This window comes from Mytilus galloprovincialis, chromosome 4, assembly GCF_965363235.1.
Source record: "Mytilus galloprovincialis chromosome 4, xbMytGall1.hap1.1, whole genome shotgun sequence".
Lineage (NCBI taxonomy): Eukaryota > Metazoa > Mollusca > Bivalvia > Mytilida > Mytilidae > Mytilus > Mytilus galloprovincialis.
Genome location: NC_134841.1, coordinates 8131869 through 8150312, shown reverse-complemented (window position 1 = coordinate 8150312; position 18444 = coordinate 8131869). Strand labels below are relative to the sequence as shown.

Here is an 18444-nt window from a genome sequence, read left to right as displayed (position 1 = left end):
GTACATTAGGACAAAAAAAAATATATGTCTGTTTCCTGTTTCCCGACCGACCCTGACTCAAACCCCCCGACCCTAGATCTTTTTATTCAAATCCGGAAAAAAATCGTTTTCGGTCCGGAAAAATTCATTTCCGGTCCGATCCAGATCCGTATTTTACTATGCCCAAACAATCAAAATGACTGCTCCCAGCACAAATGTGCTACAATTAATGTTTAAAAAATGTTAGCACTGGGAGGATTATTCAATTAAAGCTTCTTTAAAGGGATTAAATCATTTTGGGGTACAGGACCTTAACCAAACATGACATGTAACCGACTGCAAATCTGACAGGGAGTGCAAAAATTAAAAAAAAAAAAAAAAAAAAAAAATCCCGACCTACCGACCCTGATTTATTTGCCTTGGAAGCAGGAAACAGACATATATTTTTTTTTTGGCCTAATATCAGAAAAAAAAGGAAAGATGATAAAATGTTTTCAAAATTTTTCTCTGGAAACTATTTTTTGATCACAGATCTCTGTTCAAATTTCATAAAATTCCTTAAAATTTTGGCAAAGTTATTGATGTCTAAAAAAGGCTAAAAGATATATAGCTAAATATACTTAAGCCTTTGTTTAATAGTTTAAATATATTTCTATCTTGTATTTTTAACCTTGTTCCAATTACCGTATGCATTCTAACAATATGCTTCTTTACCTTTTTCTTGCCTAACTACTTTTACAACTAAAGCTATAATCTATAATCAAATTTTCCATGCAAATCTAAGTAACCATTAAAAAGAAAGTAAAACTAACAGTTTTATTAATGCTATAAATGTATCAAACTTCATTTGTTATTATAATTAAAAATGTCTGTATCTGCAAAAAATGTGATAATCTAATTTGGTTATCACCTAATATTTCTGATTTATGCTTCTCCAAACTGTAGGCACACCTCATTTTTCTAAAGTGACCTATATTATAAAGACTCAATAAATGTGATGCCTACAATCATTTCTGAATGAAGATAATATGTACAAATATATATATACTTTTTTTCTATGATAAGATTGCTTTTAACTGCATATTAAAAGAAGTGAATATTAGCTAATTATAAAATTCCTGCATCAAGGATATTTGTATCACTGTACAGCCTTATAGAAACCAAGAATAAAATGTATATTACCAGTTGGTCATTAACTTAAGCAATCCTACCATATTTATTCACTATATTCACCTAATCAAGTCATCCTCCAGACCAGAGAAAACTGGCATTATTTGAGAGGTGACCTTTGAAATGAGATTCAAAATGTATATATATTACATCAGTGAAACAAGATGAGGATGACCTGACATGCATGATGTTTGTTCAAAAGAGGCGACCTTCAAGTTGTAGCAGGTTTAACTGTAAAAGGATAAATAGTGACCTATAGTTGTTAAGTTCTGTGTCATTTGGTCTATGATCGAGAGTTGTCTCATCAGCAATCATACCACATTTTCTTATTTTTCTTAATTTCATATTGATAGGCAAAATAGGGGAGATTGAATATATGACAACATGACAATATTTTTACACTGCTACGAAATGTGCCTGTGAGAAGTCAGAATATCTGAACCATGTGTTGTATGTCTATTTTCACAAAAGGACCAGGTGTTGTTTATTATTGTGGTTTGTTATACTGTTAAACATTTTTTTTTTATTAATTCCAAGTATCCTCTTTGTGTATCATAAATTATTATTTATGACAAATGTGTTCATTCAGACCAAATATGATATTTAGTCACTGAATATAGTATTGCAAAGAAAATCAATCCAATTCTTATCTTACCTTTACTGGCATGATAAAGTCTACCATCAGACTTATAAGTTTGACTTTCTAAAAGCTGGTTTGTTTCTCCACTCTCTTCATTATCTGAAATAAACACACACACAAATCGTGATGGGCATACATTTACTTTTTTTTAGTCAAGGGTTAGTGTTGCTTAGTTCCTTGTTTTCTGTGCTTTGTTGCTTGGTTTTTTTTCAACTTAAAATGTTCCTTTGGCTCTTTTTTACAGCCATATTTCTCTTATTTTACTGTGTACGTGATTGTAAATATTAAGTACTTCACATAGTACACATAGGCGTAAGATCCTGGTTTCAAGATACTTCAACATTCAAAATCAGTAAAACAATTGTCAGACCAGTAAATTGAGATTTGTACAGGTCTAAATATCAGATAAAGATTTTTTTGGTATGAAAAAAGACAACAAAACATTTTTATTTTTCATTTCATGTGTCTGAAGTGCTATTGTGGATTTCATCAGGATTGATTCAAGGGACCTTAACATTTATAAACCAGGGATACATAAATATGTAGAAACATTATTAGCTATATGTATACTGTAAATTCAGAAATTATTGCATGCATTTATTATTGTGATTTTGTCAGTTTAGACTTAAATGCGATTTTAATTTTTACGATTTTGAGGAAAATCCTGTTTAATTCATATAAAATATTTCAAAATGCGAGTTTAAATTATTGCATTTACAACTCTTGCATTTTTCACAATAATAAAAACCTAGCAATAATTTCTGAATTTACAGTATCCTCATTTATTATCCACTGAACATTTTGTTTGGATGGTTAATTACAATCCTCTATTGGACCAAATGTCAGTGAATCAGTACCTTCTCATTCTCTGAATCATCAGAGCAGCATCAAGAGAACTCAATGGATTTCTTAAAAGAAAATGATCCAAAAGTTGTATGAGTATAAAATAGGTGGAAACATTACCCATCATAGTAGAGTATTAAGTACATGTACACGATAAACTAGAGGCTCTTAAGAGCCTGTGTCAATCACCTTGGTCTACATGGTCTATGTGAATATTAAACAATGGATTCATGACAAAATTGTATTTTCGTGATGGTGATGTATTTGTAGTAAAAATAAAATTAACGGTACCAATTTTCTTGCACCAGATGCGCATTTCGACAATACATGTCTCTTCAGTGTTGCTCGTGGCCAAAATATTTCAAATCCAAAGCTTATATAAAAGACGAAGAGCTATAATCCAAAAGGTCCAAAAAGTATAGCCAAATCTGTGGAAGGAATCAGAGCTTTGCATGAGGGAGATACATTCCTTAATTTATAATAATTTCTATCATTTTGTAACAGCAAATTTTAATAACACAAAAAATCTGTTTTTTCATGCCAGTACCGAAGTACTGGCTACTGGGCTGGTGATTCCCTCGGGGACTAATAGTCCACCAGCAGAGGCATCGACCCAGTGAGATCTTACTTTACTGAACATTCTTGCTTCTTAAAATTATCTCAATTTATAATGAACTTGGCCCATTAGTTACACAGAAAAATATTTTGTTAAAATTTACAAAAATTTACAAAATTTACAAAATTATTAAAAATTGACTATAAAGGGCAATAACTCCTTAAGGAGTCAACTGACCTTTTTGGTCATGTTGACTTATTTGTGAATCTTACTTTTCTGAACATTATTTCTGTTTACAGTTTATCTCTATCTATAATAATATTCAAGATAACCAAAATCAGCAAAATTTCCTTAAAAATTTCCAATTCAGGGGTAGCAACCCAACAACCAGTTGTCAGATTCATCTGAAAATTTCAGGGCAGATAGATCTCGACTTGCTAAACAATTTAACCCCCATGTCTGAATTGCTCTTAATGCTTTGGTTTCAGAGATACATGTATAAGCCAAAATCTACATTTTACCCCTATGTTCTATTTTTAGCCATGGCAGCCATCTTGGTTGGTTGGCAGGGTCACTGCACACATTTTTTAAACTAGTTACCACAATGATGATCATGGCTAAATATGGTTAAATTTGGACCAGTAGTTTTATAGAAGATTTTTGTAAAAGATTAGAAAAAATTAGGAAAAATTGGTAAAAAATTCGTAAGGGTTCCACGGAACCCAGTGTCTCGCCTACTTTTGCTGTTAATCGCAGACTCAACAAAAATGAGAAAAAACATCAATAAAAATTTCCCTCTCGATACTGTCTTTTGATTGAAAGAAGCTTCCAAGTTTGGTAAAAAAATCCAGGATAGTTTATGAATCTAATAAATGTTTTATAAACTTTAACTGCAGACTGTATGTAATGTTAACTGGAAGAAAAACTAAGTCCATTTATAAGTAAAATACGGAAAAAGTGAATTTTTTTTTTACAAAATTTACTTCTGAATAATATTTTATGATCAGAAACAAGCTTTTGTATAAGTTTGGTAGAAATCCAGGATAGTTTAAGAACATTATAAAAATTTTAAAAACTTAAACCAGAGTGAATGTCTTGTTTCTGGCAAAAAAACTAAGTCCATTTATAAGTAAAATACGGAAAAGTGGAAATTTATTTTTACAAAATTTTCTTCGTGATACTATCTTATGATCATAAACAAGCTTCTGTCCAAGTTTGGTACAAATCAAGGATAGTTTATGAAAGTTATTAAAATTTTAAAAAACTTTAACCACAGAGTGAATGTAATGTTTCCTCGCAGAAAAACTAAGTCCATTTATAAGTAAAATACGGAAAAGTGGAAATTCATTTTTACAAAATTTTCTTCTTGATACTATCTTATGATCATAAACAAGCTTCTGTCCAAGTTTGGTACAAATCAAGGATAGTTTATGAAGGTATTAAAATTTTTAAAACTTTAACCACAGAGTGAATGTAATGTTTCCTCGCAGAAAAACTAAGTCCATTTATAAGTAAAATACGGAAAAAATGGAATTTTATTTTTACAAAATTTACTTCTGGATACTTTCTTATGATCATAAACAAGCTTCTGTCCAAGTTTGGTAGAAATTCAGTATAGTTTAAGAAAGTTATTAAAATTTCAAAAACTTTAACCACAGAGTGAATATTTGTGGATGCCGCCACCGACGACGACAACAAAATGTATGATCGCTTAGTCTCGCTTTTTTAACTAAAGTCGAAGGCTCGACAAAAATGACTATAAAGTGCAATAACTCCTTAAGGGATCAACTGACCATTTTAGTCATATTAACTTATTTGTAGATCTTACTTTGCTGAACATTATTGCTGTTTGCAGTTTATCTCTATCTATAATAATATTCAAGATAATAGCCAAACTAGAGGCTCTAAAGAGCCTGTGACGCTCACCTTGGTATATGTGAATATTAAACAAAGAAGCAGATGGATTCATGACAAAATTGTGTTCTGGTGATGGTGATGTGTTTGTACATATTACTTTACTGAAAATTCTTGCTGTTTACAATTATCTCTATCTATAATGAACTTGGCCCAGTAGTTTCAGTGGAAAATGTTAGTAAAAATTTACAAATTTTATGAAAATTGTTAAAAATTGACTATTAAGGACAATAGATCCTTAGGGGGTCAATTTACCATTTCGGTCATGTTGACTGATTTGTAAATCTTACTTTGCTGTACATTATTGCTGTTTACAGTTTATCTCTATCTATAATAATATTCAAGATAATAATATTTTTAGCCATGGCGGCCATCTTGGTTGCTTGGCCGGTCACCCCACACATTTTTTAAACTAGATACCCAATGATGATTGTGGCCAAGTTTGGTTTAATTTGGCACAGTAGTTTCAGAGGATAATTGTAAAAGCTTACGACGGACAACGACGACCGACGACCAACGACCGACGAAAAGTGATGAGAAAAGCTCACTTGGCCCTTCGGGCTATTATGTATATGACAAGACTTCCTTGCATGTCAATGTTTATTCCTCTAAAAGAGTACTCCAAAAGAACGTCTTTCCAATTTTATTTAAGGCTTAATTTTGTTTTACTAACAGTGAATAGCATGTACCAGTCTGCATCTTCATATCTAACATTAATTTAATTAATTCAAGGCTGGAAAAGTTAAAGGTTAAAAGTGATTACCTTTATCATGAATTTCACTGTAAATTCCTTCAGAAGAATGATTAGATTGTCTCACTCTGTCTTCTTTTTTGTCATGGGAATTCTCTCTGAAATATGTCCAAAATTTTACACATAAATAACATGAAAAAATTGAAATAAATAAATTGCAGTAATCAGTTCCCTTAAAAATCTTGTGACAAACATTCAGATCTACAATCTACTTTGTGAGAAAGAACACTTCTATATATGTCTATCATTGAAAACTGTATGTTGACTTCAAGACTTTTGTTTAAAACTTTTTTGTTGTTGGGTTGCATTTCAGCTTACATGTACTTTTTTTTTATTCATCATGTTCATCTTCAAGAATTTTAACATGTATTAATGTCACTATTATGTCAGGATCACAAGTATAGAACATTAGGGAATTATAGCAAATGACTATTTGCTTTAGTCTTACATACTGTGAAAGTACTTTAATTCGTGGGTATCAATTTTCGTGGATTGAGCAATATTTACATGTTCGTGGGTTTTTAAATTCGTGGATTTTAGTTTTCTAAAAAAAATTGCAAAATTAAAGCTTTTAGAAACGAAGGTTACAAAAAGTCTGGATTGAAGGAAATTGCAAAGTAAACATTGACCCGTGTAAATCATAGTGATAACACTTATTAACCCATGATACAGTGATCAACAGATTAAAAACCATCAAAGGTGTTAATTAGGCCATAAACATGTCACCTATTGAAAATTGTTACATAAACAAATGCTTTAAACGTATCTTGAATTTTCAAATAATTCTTATCAAAATCAAGCCCAGCATGAAATTATTATTTTCCATATATACGAGAACTATGAGGATATAAAATGAACACTTTATCATACTAGCATATCAATACCGGAAATCTGACTTTCATCGATCAAAAATATTTTTTATGAGAATTAAAGGATCAAAAGTTGTACAGTTTAGGTTATTAAAGATTAAATGGGTATAATCCTGCATGCGCTTGTAGTTCTGTGACTGCTATTAAAGTATTCTCAGATTTGGCGTTAATCAATATATTCTCTAGATTATATCAGTGGTCAAACCTTCCGATGGGGATTTTTCCATGTCTTGATTTGGACAATGGCTGTTTTATTTCGTTGGACACTTAAATTCGTGGGTAAAGTCATCCACGAAAACCACGAAAATTGGTACCCCACGAATAAAAGTACTTTCACAGTATAGATGTTCTACTGGTGTGAAGATTCAACTTTTTTCAGACTTGTTGTATGTGTGTCTGTCTCTTTAAAAATATTTAACATGTTTAAATAAAATGCATATCTCAAAGATGTATAATAATGCTTTCAAAATAACAATTGGATATCAATATAGATGTAGTGGAGTTATATCAAAGTTGTAATGTATATGTATAATTGAGTAACTATATATATGTATATATATATATATATACATGATTATTCAAGACAATACACTGAAACAACTGTTACTTAAATTGCATTCTCAGGTATGAATTGAACAATTCAAAAAGGAATAAAATAAATGCATGTAGCTCTTTAAATTATGATAAAAGTATTGCAGCGCAGTGACAGACCGAGAACTTCTCTTATAAGTCTCACCACTTCTCTTTATTAGTGTCAAAAAGAGAAAACACTTCTCCTTATGATTCTGATGTTGTGTAAACCCTGGAATAAAGTTAAAAACTGAGCACCATTTTCTGTGCTTTACCTTAGTCATGTATCTCAATAATATGAGTCATAATTCAAAAATGCATTCCTTACAATCTTGAATGACTAATTATATATTATAATGATTATTTTTAATAAAAATGACAAGTTTACCTCATTACCCACACTGGTTCTGGATCTTCATCAGATTGGGGTGTATACTTGATTTTGTCTTTGCTTGAATGAATGGTAGATTTAATGTCAGCTATGGCTAAGTCTAATGCCTCACGTTTAGCTTTCAAATCCTCCATTATTGCAGAAGCATCAATTTCCTTAGCCTTTGTACTATTTTCACTATTAGACAACTGTTCGTCTACAACTTGTGACTGTTTTTTGCGTAATAAATGTGTCGGAGATTTGTGCATACTACTCGGTGGGGCATCTTCAACATCACTAGTCTGACTACTAGATAAACCATCTTCAACATTTGGCATTCCTAAATTTGACTTGTCGTCATCTGAAACAACACTTTCTACCTCGGCACTATCACATTCCGTGTTCTCGGGTGACAATGAAAATGCTTTCTGATCATCCATACAGAAACCATCATTGTTATTCAACGGGATTTCTGTAAGCATGTCTTCATTTAAATTTTGTATATTTTCTAGAAGAGATAATTCCTGTTTAATGTTTACAATTTTATCAGGGGAAGCATCTCTAGAATTATCATCATCCATAGGCAAAATTCCATTTAAATTGTTTTTATCTTTTTCTTCCTTACTTGAATAAGCAAGCCTCATTCCTACATAGGAATCACCATCCTGAACTCGTGAATATTTTACATAATCATATTCATTAATGATTTCAACAGTTTTAGAGTTTTCTAACAACTTGGGATTTAAATTTTCAAATTCTGATACATTTTTTGTGTCTAATGATTCTTTTTCTTTATCAAGTTTATGAACTGAATCATGCTTGGTGAAATGAGGCTGAATTTCACATTCTGATACATCTGTATACTGCTTCTTCAATGGGACATCTCGTTCTGAACTGGATCCTTCCCTATCACTGCCACTATCACCAATGCGACAAGCTACACCTGGGGATTTCTTTTTTATTTTTGGTTTTGCACCTTGTGAATTGTATTTGATTAAATTATCTAGATCTTTATTATAGCTTTTTACCTCACCTTTGACTGGAATATTATTTCTAATTTCCAAACTGTTTCTTTTTTGAACAGCTGAATGATTCTTACTTTCCTTATCTGACTTCATACTAATGTCTGGACTTTCTTTTGTTTCCCCCTGAATCAGATCTTTCATTTTTGACACATCAATAGTAAGTTTGTCAATATTATCAGATTCACATTGAGACTTCAATTGAATTGCATTTAAGCAGCTTTTCTTGTATTTTTCATTCGTTTTGGATTGCAAATCACGTATGTCTATTTGAGTAATTTCATCCTGCTGATACATATCATTAAAATCTGGGGGTAATGAGTCAGCACTATCTTCACTCTCGTGTCTAGAAAGTCCATTTCCGTCACCGTCATCCAACAAATTCTGATAGGATATTGAACTTAGTTCACTTGGGTGTCTTGAACTTTCCTCTTCAAATTGAACTTCAAGACTTAAATTATCGGCTGAATCGCTGTTGGGTGAAATGGGACGTAAAAAATCTCCACCACAAGCACCTGTTGCTACAGATTCTGGTTGACCACTATCTTCTTGATCTGATGGTGCATTGTCCTCGTTATCGGACATTGTTTAGATGTGACAAACTTAAAAACATCTAAAGATCACTTTATGCACATTTTCTACAAAAGAAACAGTAAAATGAGTCAAAAACTTTCAAAGTGGGTTTAGGCCTAAATTAAAATATTGTTTGTTTCCCCAATCCCGACCCTGCCAAGCCAGGTGTGGGTAGGTAGGTAGGGAAATAATTTTATTTTTCTAAAAAGCTTGAATATTATCAGACGATCCGGCAAGCCTGAAAATCCAAAACGTATAAAATAGTATTTCACTTATTTTTGACAATAAAATTTGATGAGTGCACCAATTTTGCAGGGTCGGTCGGGATTGGGGAAACAAACGATATTTTATTTTAGGCCTTATATAAACATTTAGATGCTTAAATGTAGGTTTTATGGACTGTTTTATGTTGGACAGTCTGCATATAAATGGACATCAATACTGGACATAGGACTAGTAGCATTTATAATCTTTACTAAATCTTCATTCTCACAATTTTTTTTACAATTTTATGAAAAAATGAGTTAAAATGTATATTATTTTATTTAAACTCTTGATAGATACAGTTTGGTACATGCACATTTGAAACAACTTTTTTAAATTTCATCATTTTCACTATCTTGGCTACTAGAAATAAAATCTATGGACATGATGGAAGACACTGATTGCATAAATGTATGTGTATGCACATGTTTGACACAAACATTAAGCTTAATTTGTAAGAAATCAAGGAAAGCAGGACAGTTAAAAATAATGAGGGTCATTAATCTTAACCTTTCTTTCCCTAATACTGTGTTTTGATACACAATGTTGAAGATTGGCTAAGTTTAGCAAATAGTAAAATCTACAAAAAACTCTCAATAAATTTCAAATGATACAGTGGTAAATAGTAATCACTGTAAATCACCAACAATTCGCTTAACAACAGCAAAAGAACTTCAAAACAGAATCAATATAAAAATAAATAGATGTGGTAGGATAGTAAACTATCTACCAAAGTTCAAATAACAATGAATAAAGAGCACCTTGTTTGTAAAGTTGTATATATTTTGAACATAAAGCTGGGTCATTTTTTAACATGCCAGCTCACATAAAAGTAAAAGTCCCTTGGAAGATATATGATCCATATAGACGTAATAGAGTAATTTCTAGGCCAACAGCCTTATGTATATATACCATAATTGAAGCAGTCCCTGACATGGAAACAGAGCTTATTTGAGAAACAACTTGGGTTGTTCTATCATTTTCCTAGATCTTCTATTTCTGATAACTTCTGATGTTTACACTTTCTATTAATATTACATGAATGATTTTACGTATACAGCCAAACCTGTCTTGACAGTCACCTCAATTCAATGGTCACTTTCAACCCTCCCAAACATTTTCTTTATTACTTTAATTGACTCAAATCAGTCTGCAATTGGCAAAAAAGTGCACATGCTGAAATGTCCTGCCTGCATACTGACTATTGATTTTATGTTGATAGTCCTAAATACAAACATAAATTTAAACAAGAAAATGAAGTCAATTTCGGATAAACCAAGCCAAAAATACATATACATCTTACAAGCATTCCACGGCACACATCAAATATAATTGTCAGTCCTATTTTTTTAGTATACAAGAAACAAACCATACCCTGAAAACTTTATATAGACCAATGAACCATTGGAATGAGGTCAAGGTCAGATGAACTCTGCCAGACAGACAGATATATACACCTTATCAAAATACACTAAATATTGTTGACCATTTGCTTATAGAGAAAAATAGACAAAAGCACATTAACTTAACATTGAGCAATAAACTATGAAAATGAGATGAAGGTCAGCTAAAACCTGCCAGAATGACATGTATTTTGTAGAATATTTCCATACACCAAATATTGTCGATCGATTGCTTACAATACATAGTATTCAAGATATGAATTTCGAACTTTACCACGAAAACTAAACCATGTTAACTGATCCATGAAATGAGGTCGGGGTAAAGTATCGGACAGACATATGTACCTTGCAAAGTACATACAACAGATGTCACAAGCTCGACAAAAACACTAAAATAATTAAGTCAAAAATCATCATTTACTGGTAATAACTTCTTTACACTTTCAGTACTGAATTAATTTTTCTGAACTTATTCCTATAGACACAGATTTTCTAGCATGAACAGTTTCTAGGCCTGAATCAATTTGATAAGTGCTAAAATTCATCTAAGAACTTCAAACAACTATCACTGCTATATGGCATTGAGTTGAATCAAAAATATTTTAAGGCAAAGTCTTATATTACTTGTTGTGGTGTTGTTTGGTCCATTAGTAACATTTAAGCTTACAGACAGATGTTTTTTCCATAATTGCATGTGTACAGAATCATTGGCAGCAAAGGGGCATAACCGCATATAACTGTTATTTTCGCGGGTGTAAAATTTCATGATTTTCAATGAATAAGGTATACGAAATATTTTAGCAGGTATTATTTAGACGGTTATTACTTTGGCGTATTCAAAACTTTTATCATTTCCTTTGCATGTGCATTTTTAAGTTTGCAGAATTTATTTTGACAATTGTGTTCTATCTGTGAAAATAAGAGAAAATTTACACCCTGCGAAAATAACCCGTTATTCAGTATGGGTTAAAATGTTTCATAGTGAATGACCTTTGAATTTACAATGAAGACAGACACTATCTGGCAATAGCTCCAGTGGCCTCCTTGCGCTAAACTTAAGGTAGCCCAATTGCCAATTTTCCAATTTGGACTACTAAATGTGATTTTGACGTCATAAAAGAAAATGTCTGATGCAACAATGGAAGAAAGATTGTTGTATGGCGTCAAAAGTTCAAGCGGGACTTATTCTCGGGTCAAGCGGGAATAGCGATAAAGTGTATTAAGATAGGAATCAACCATATCTGCATGTCCACGACAAGCAGAAATTAAACTCAAATGACTGAAACTAATTTCCTTGTCCAAAAAAGATTTTTCATATTGTAAACATAAATCTAACAGAGCTGACTTTACATGTAAAAGGAATGAAATTCCCTGTTAGTGTTACTTTCTTGGTATATAAAATCCAACCACACCATGATTTAACTGCCTCATATACATGGTGGCGTACAATGGGAGGCAACTCTCATTGTACCTAATTGATAACGCCATGTACTAGATTTGCCTCCCCTTGTTGCGTCATCCGGTTCTTAGTTAGCATGTGGTTTTAGCAAAGAGCATGTTCTAGCCACATTTTATGTATTTGATTAATTTTTTGTATTTGATGACAATGCGATGGAAAATAAGAGAACTAGGAAACCTCCAGCTTATTTAAAGGATTTCACTTTACCTTCTTTTGATATGCAGAACGAGTTTGCATCAGTTTACGAAGTTGGGAGATTTAACCTCTGAACACGTGGTTCAACATGAGACTTTTGCACCAAAATCAGATAAAGCAAGGGTTAGCGTTCATCCAAAAATTCCTACGTCTACAAACACGGTGAATGAACTGGATAAAACAATTGAAGAATTAACAATTCAGAATAAAATATTGGAACGGGATCCGTTGTTGGGTGAACAAAACGCGCACCTTGTGGCTAAGAAAACTTTCGGTGTCGATAAAAAGACTTCATGTGATAAATCAGATAATGATAGGAATAATTGCCAAGCGAAAATCAAAGGTAAAGATTTTCCATATCTATTATTCAAAGACAAACAAAAACGTAATGCAGTTTCGGGTGAAGCAAGGGCTGCTAAGGATCGGGTAAAATACAATGTGCCATGGCCACATGAACATGCCCAAACCAAATCATTGAGTTATTCCGATGAAGACTTCGGATTCGTACAGTTAGTTAGAGGTGAACTATTTATTATGCACAACATAGAAGAACAAGCCATTTCAATGCTAAGACAAAAGCATTTAATTAATCTGTTATATCTTGCCGGAAAATATCCTTTTACCGAGATTAAGGATTTTCATGCCGAAGTTTTGCGCTCGGTGGAAAGGGGTCACAAACATTGGTCTCATACGTTTTCAGAAGAACAAGGCCGCACTCTTGTCTCCGCCCTTAAAATGGACCTTAGAGGAATAACTGAACGATAATAATCGCAATCTAATTTGCTGCTCCTTCCAAGCAGGAACTAGCCATTCTGTGGATCAATTTGGAGACTATTGAGATGACAAATTAGTGCATATATTGCTAAAATTATCATGATTTTTTTTTTTTTTTTTAATTTTTTTTTATAATACATATTAATGATGATATTGTGAAACCCCCTGCTATGTCAGGTGTGATTGCTTCCCCTGTTGTTTTTTTTTTCAGGTGTGTACTATATTTATGAGTAACAACTCAAATATTTTGATATTATTTTTAAACCCCCTGCAGTGTCAGGTGTGATTGCTTCCCCCTTTTTTTTTCAGGTGTGTACTACATTTATGAGTAACAACTCAAATATTATGATATTATTTTTAAACCCCCTGCTATGCCAGGTGTGATTTCTTCCCTGTTTTTTTTTTTCAGGTGTGTACTATATTTATGAGTAACTACTCAAAATATTATGATATTATTTTTAACCCCCTGCAGTGTCAGGTGTGATTGCTTCCCCTGAATATTCATGTGTGTACTATATTTTTAGAGAGAGATCATATTCCCCTGCTAATGCGGTCGTGTTTTTGTGTGATAACTCCAAATATAATAATTTTGCAAAACTCTTGCAGTGACAGGTGTGATTGTTTCCCGTTTTTCAGGTGTGTACTATATGATAAAAGAAATATTTTCCCCTGCAGATGCGGGCGTGTTACTGTGTATGATCATCCCCAAGTTTGTTTAGAATATCTTTGAGGCAGATATGTTAGTATATTATTATTTTTTTTGTTCCTTGCATTATAAGCGAGTTATAAAGTTTACCTAGACTAAGTAGTGTTTAATAGTGTGATCACTAGTGTCATGATTGTGTAGTGTTAAAGTCCCCCCCCCCCTTTTCCCTCCGCTGTATTTACAAGGGTGTCTATTTATGAATGAGATGATCCATTTGTATTGAATGCCTTTATTATGCATGATGTAGCACTGATTTTGACACTGTTGTCAAAGATATAATTACATGAATTACCCATGAATTACAATGTTGTTGATGAAATTTTAGTTTTACATATAAATTTGTCATTTGCTTGATTTAGGAAATTATTACCATGTACAATGTCAAGCTGTATGAAGGGTTTCCTTCTTCTTTTGAATTGTCAGACTAAACAGGATCTTGATAACACACATGTTTTTTTTTTTTTTGTTTTTTTTCGTTTGGTGACTTCGTTTGGGTTAAGGTGCTTCATATTGACACTTATTCATTGTTGCTTATTGATACCATGTTTGGTATAATTGTATATTATTGCATTATTATAATAAAGCACCTTTCGCCAAACACTATTAGTTGTCAATTGCGTACAATGGGAGGCAACTCTCATTGTACCTAATTGATAACGCCATGTACTAGATTTGCCTCCCCTTGTTGCGTCATCCGGTTCTTAGTTAGCATGTGGTTTTAGCAAAGAGCATGTTCTAGCCACATTTTATGTATTTGATTAATTTTTTTTTTTCTTCTTTATAATTTTTATTTAATCTTACCCAGATTGGGTTGAGGTGCTTCATATTGACACTTGTTCATTGTTGCTTATTGATACCATGTTTGGTATAATTGTATATTATTGCATTATTATAATAAAGCACCTTTCACCAATTAGTTGTCAATTTACCAGTATTTAGAAGTTTTAATGTCTATTTCATCATTTCATTGAATAAAACATGCGCCATGAAGTCACAAAATAAACAGAAACTCACAAAATAAACAGAAACTGTTTGTGGACTTGACCTGACCCATTATTCAATTATAGTAACAATTAAATATGTGATGGAAGAAGAAATAAAATTACAATACATTCCACAACATTTCAGTGCAATTTAAATCAGTACAAACTATTCTGATCAAGTACCCTAAGGTTTATTTCAAAACAAAAATCATGAACAGATGCTGAGGATGTAAGACAATGAATGACATCATCAACATGTTGATGAAAATCAAATTTATGCACAATCAACAACCCTGCCTACAGTAAATACACATGCTTTGTTTAGATGAAGATACACTGTTGCGTGTTTACAACAAATCGTTACCTCTTCCTTTTATTTAAATATATCTTAAATGCTGTTTCATTCTTATGTTGTGGTATTAAATGTTGGGGTTTTCTCCTACTGCTGTCAACCCTCGACAATAAAAACCGGAAGTTACATGTCAATATTGATTTGACTGGTTTTCGGTGGAATGTTAACTATTGGGTTAAAGATACCACACATAATTTACATCAAGTAACCAGTCAATATTGATTTTCGGGTCGGTTCGATTTATGACGCATTGTTGGCATTTTTGGTCTTTTACAATGCCTTTATTAAGATACCTTACGCCCTCGGTTAATTTTATATATTAGTACTACTATATTGAGTGTATCAGTCCACTGCCATGTGCTATGTATTATACATTTTATTACCGGAATCGACATTTAGTGACTCAAAACCTGAGACTTCTGAAAATTAACACTTTTGTCTCATCTCAAATGTTGTGATTTAGGAGGGGTGGGGTGAAGGGTGCAGTTACAAAACTAGTCAGAGATCAAATGTGTTTGACCATTTGAAAAAAACTCTTATGAATTTGAAAAAAAAACACATTTAACAAAATTTTGTATTGAAAGGAAACGTATTCTTTTACCTTGAATGATTTTTTCTTGCCTAACCTCAAATTAAAAAAAAATAATGCGTATGTTTTTTATAACTCAATGGATGGTTTTCATTATAAAACTTATGTACATATACTTTTTTCTGAAGAAAAATCTTTTTGACCGATAGAAATATAAATAACGATTATACGAAATATATGCGAAAAAATGATAAAATCGTACACAGAAGACTAAGTTTATAATGTTTGTATGCATTGGTTCAAGAATTGGAATAACATTATTTTTCACCAGTCACTCGTTTATTATGACTTTAAGTTTGAGAGATGAATAAAAAAAATCGATGGGCAGTTTTGGATTTGTAGCCTGCCGGAATGCCAGTTTTTTCAACGCCTTTTTCAATTGATATAGTCTTGAGTTAACCATGTGGTGTTTTGTAGATTGTTGTTTGCCCTTAGCAATTGCGATGGACAGTGTGGTCTAATTGTCTTGACACTAAATGTTATGGATAAATCAAACAGTACGATTTAATTCAAATCTTAAAATAACGAAGAAAAACATTAGATAGACCATAAGTTCATGAATAGGGAGTCACATGAACATGTGTCTGGGGTCACGGATTTGAAACAAATTCTCATATTTGATTTATTATAACACAATGTATTTTTAAATTACAATTAGTCTGAAATAAACAATTAACCATACATGCGGTCGGTGTCAATAATAAATATTACCATTTCGTGTGTATTTTTTTCTAGACGCCACCTAATTAACCATCGAGATGACCCCGAATATTGTCGACGGTCACACAAAGCCCAATTTAAATATAAACATAAATATAAATAGATTGCGACCACGTGCAATTGAATTTTCCATGTCGAAAATAACTTAAATAATTGTTAAATTGTTTTTACTGATATAACAGTTTGTTGCTTGGGTCGAATCAGAAAACGAAATTGTTCACCTTGCTTTCACTTTCAATATCGACATTATTTTCCCTTAAAGGCTGAACATGATTTATTCATGCGTAACCAATATCTACTTATGGGTTAAATTGAAGGTCACACGAATACGGATTTGATTGAGTTCAAATTATTCACTTGTAAGTGAATAATTTATCAGTGATGTTTCGAAGATATTTTGACACGATTGAACCAAACTGTATTAAATCAAATCGCAGATGTTTTGAAAGTATTCCAAAAGAGTTTAAATGAATGCAAAATTTCATTAAAGTCCGAATTACACTGACCAAATCACGTAATCTTTGTTTAACTCTTTGTGTGCATTCTACAGATTTATAGATTTATTTCACATATGATTAATTGATTGTATCTCTGGAAGTTATAGAATAATTTTATTCAAAATAATTGGCTCACTAAGGGCTTTCATTCAACAATCAACATGGCAGCATGTTACTTAATGGTGATTATAATTTAAAAGATTAAAAAAACATCCTAAATAACATGATAAAAGTATAACAAGTCCAAAAACTTAAATTTAATTTAGGGAGATGTGGTATGATTACCAACAAACTTCTTCCTACCATTGCTCAAAATTTAGACAGCACCGTCACAAGCATTAAACCCCATAACTGTTAAATATATAGAGACATACGTTACAGGAAAGGAGATCTGCAATATGACTGCCAATGAGACAGGTAACGGAATTCCTAAAGTTGGTATATTTATCAAACTAGATACTTTTAGTACTTTAAATTGTGACCTCTGACTGTTCTATTTATTTGGATTACTCATAGATATAAATATAGCCGAGAATATAGCAGTTATGAAATTAAAACTGGGTGTAGGTGAGATATTTGAATCACCTTGACATTAATTAAATTATGTACGATTCGAATGGGAAAATGTTTCCTATGGACTCCTGAAACAGGAAAAACAAGAAGGTGTCCACAGTACAGGGATGGATGCCCCATCCGCACTATCATTTTCTATGTTCAGTGGACCGTTAAAATGGTATAAAAACTGTAATTTGCCATTTAAACTAGAAACAGGTCATATCATAGGGAACACGTGTACTATTTAAGTTTCAAGTTGATTGGACTTCAACTTCATCAAAAACTACCTTGACTAAAAACTTTAATCTGAAGCGGGACAGACGGACGAACGGACGCACAGAACAGAAAACTGGAATAATGCACATAAATGGGGCATAATAAAAATCATATCAAAAGAATAAAAGTGGGGAAGTTGACTTCATAGAAATTATGGTAAATACCCTCCAATCTTCGATACGACCAAAAGACGTAAAAAACATATCTACGATTTCATTTGAAAAAAAAAACCGAAACGATAGCTAGGTCACCGATGAGTTAATAAAGATATTTCAATTTAAATGCTAAAAATGGCACTTTTTCATCAAAGGGAGATAATTTGGAGCTTTTTGTATGATATAAACATTTTATAAGTCATCTGGGGCCAAAACAAATCGAGGGTACTAAAATTTCCGAAAAAAATAAAACATTCTT

The 18444-nt window shown here is 32.1% G+C and overlaps 1 protein-coding gene across 10 annotated transcripts in view; it reads right to left on the bottom strand.

The window, feature by feature from the left end:
- LOC143071283 (uncharacterized) overlaps positions 1–15534 on the bottom strand; it is an 89938-nt gene extending 74404 nt beyond the window's left edge. For 6 of the 10 annotated variants that reach the window (XM_076245494.1, XM_076245497.1, XM_076245499.1 and 3 more), the window contains exons 1-4: positions 15406–15534; positions 7681–9322; positions 5866–5951; positions 1805–1888 (exon numbers count right to left, since the gene is read on the bottom strand). In XM_076245494.1, the coding sequence (XP_076101609.1) occupies positions 1805–1888; positions 5866–5951; positions 7681–9269 (1759 nt within the window). In that variant the 5' untranslated portion in view covers positions 9270–9322; positions 15406–15534. The remainder of the gene's footprint in view (positions 1–1804; positions 1889–5865; positions 5952–7680; positions 9323–15405) is intronic. The other 4 variants (XM_076245495.1, XM_076245496.1, XM_076245498.1 and 1 more) reach the window with 1 other exon arrangement.
- Between the last annotated feature and the right edge of the window lie 2910 nt (positions 15535–18444).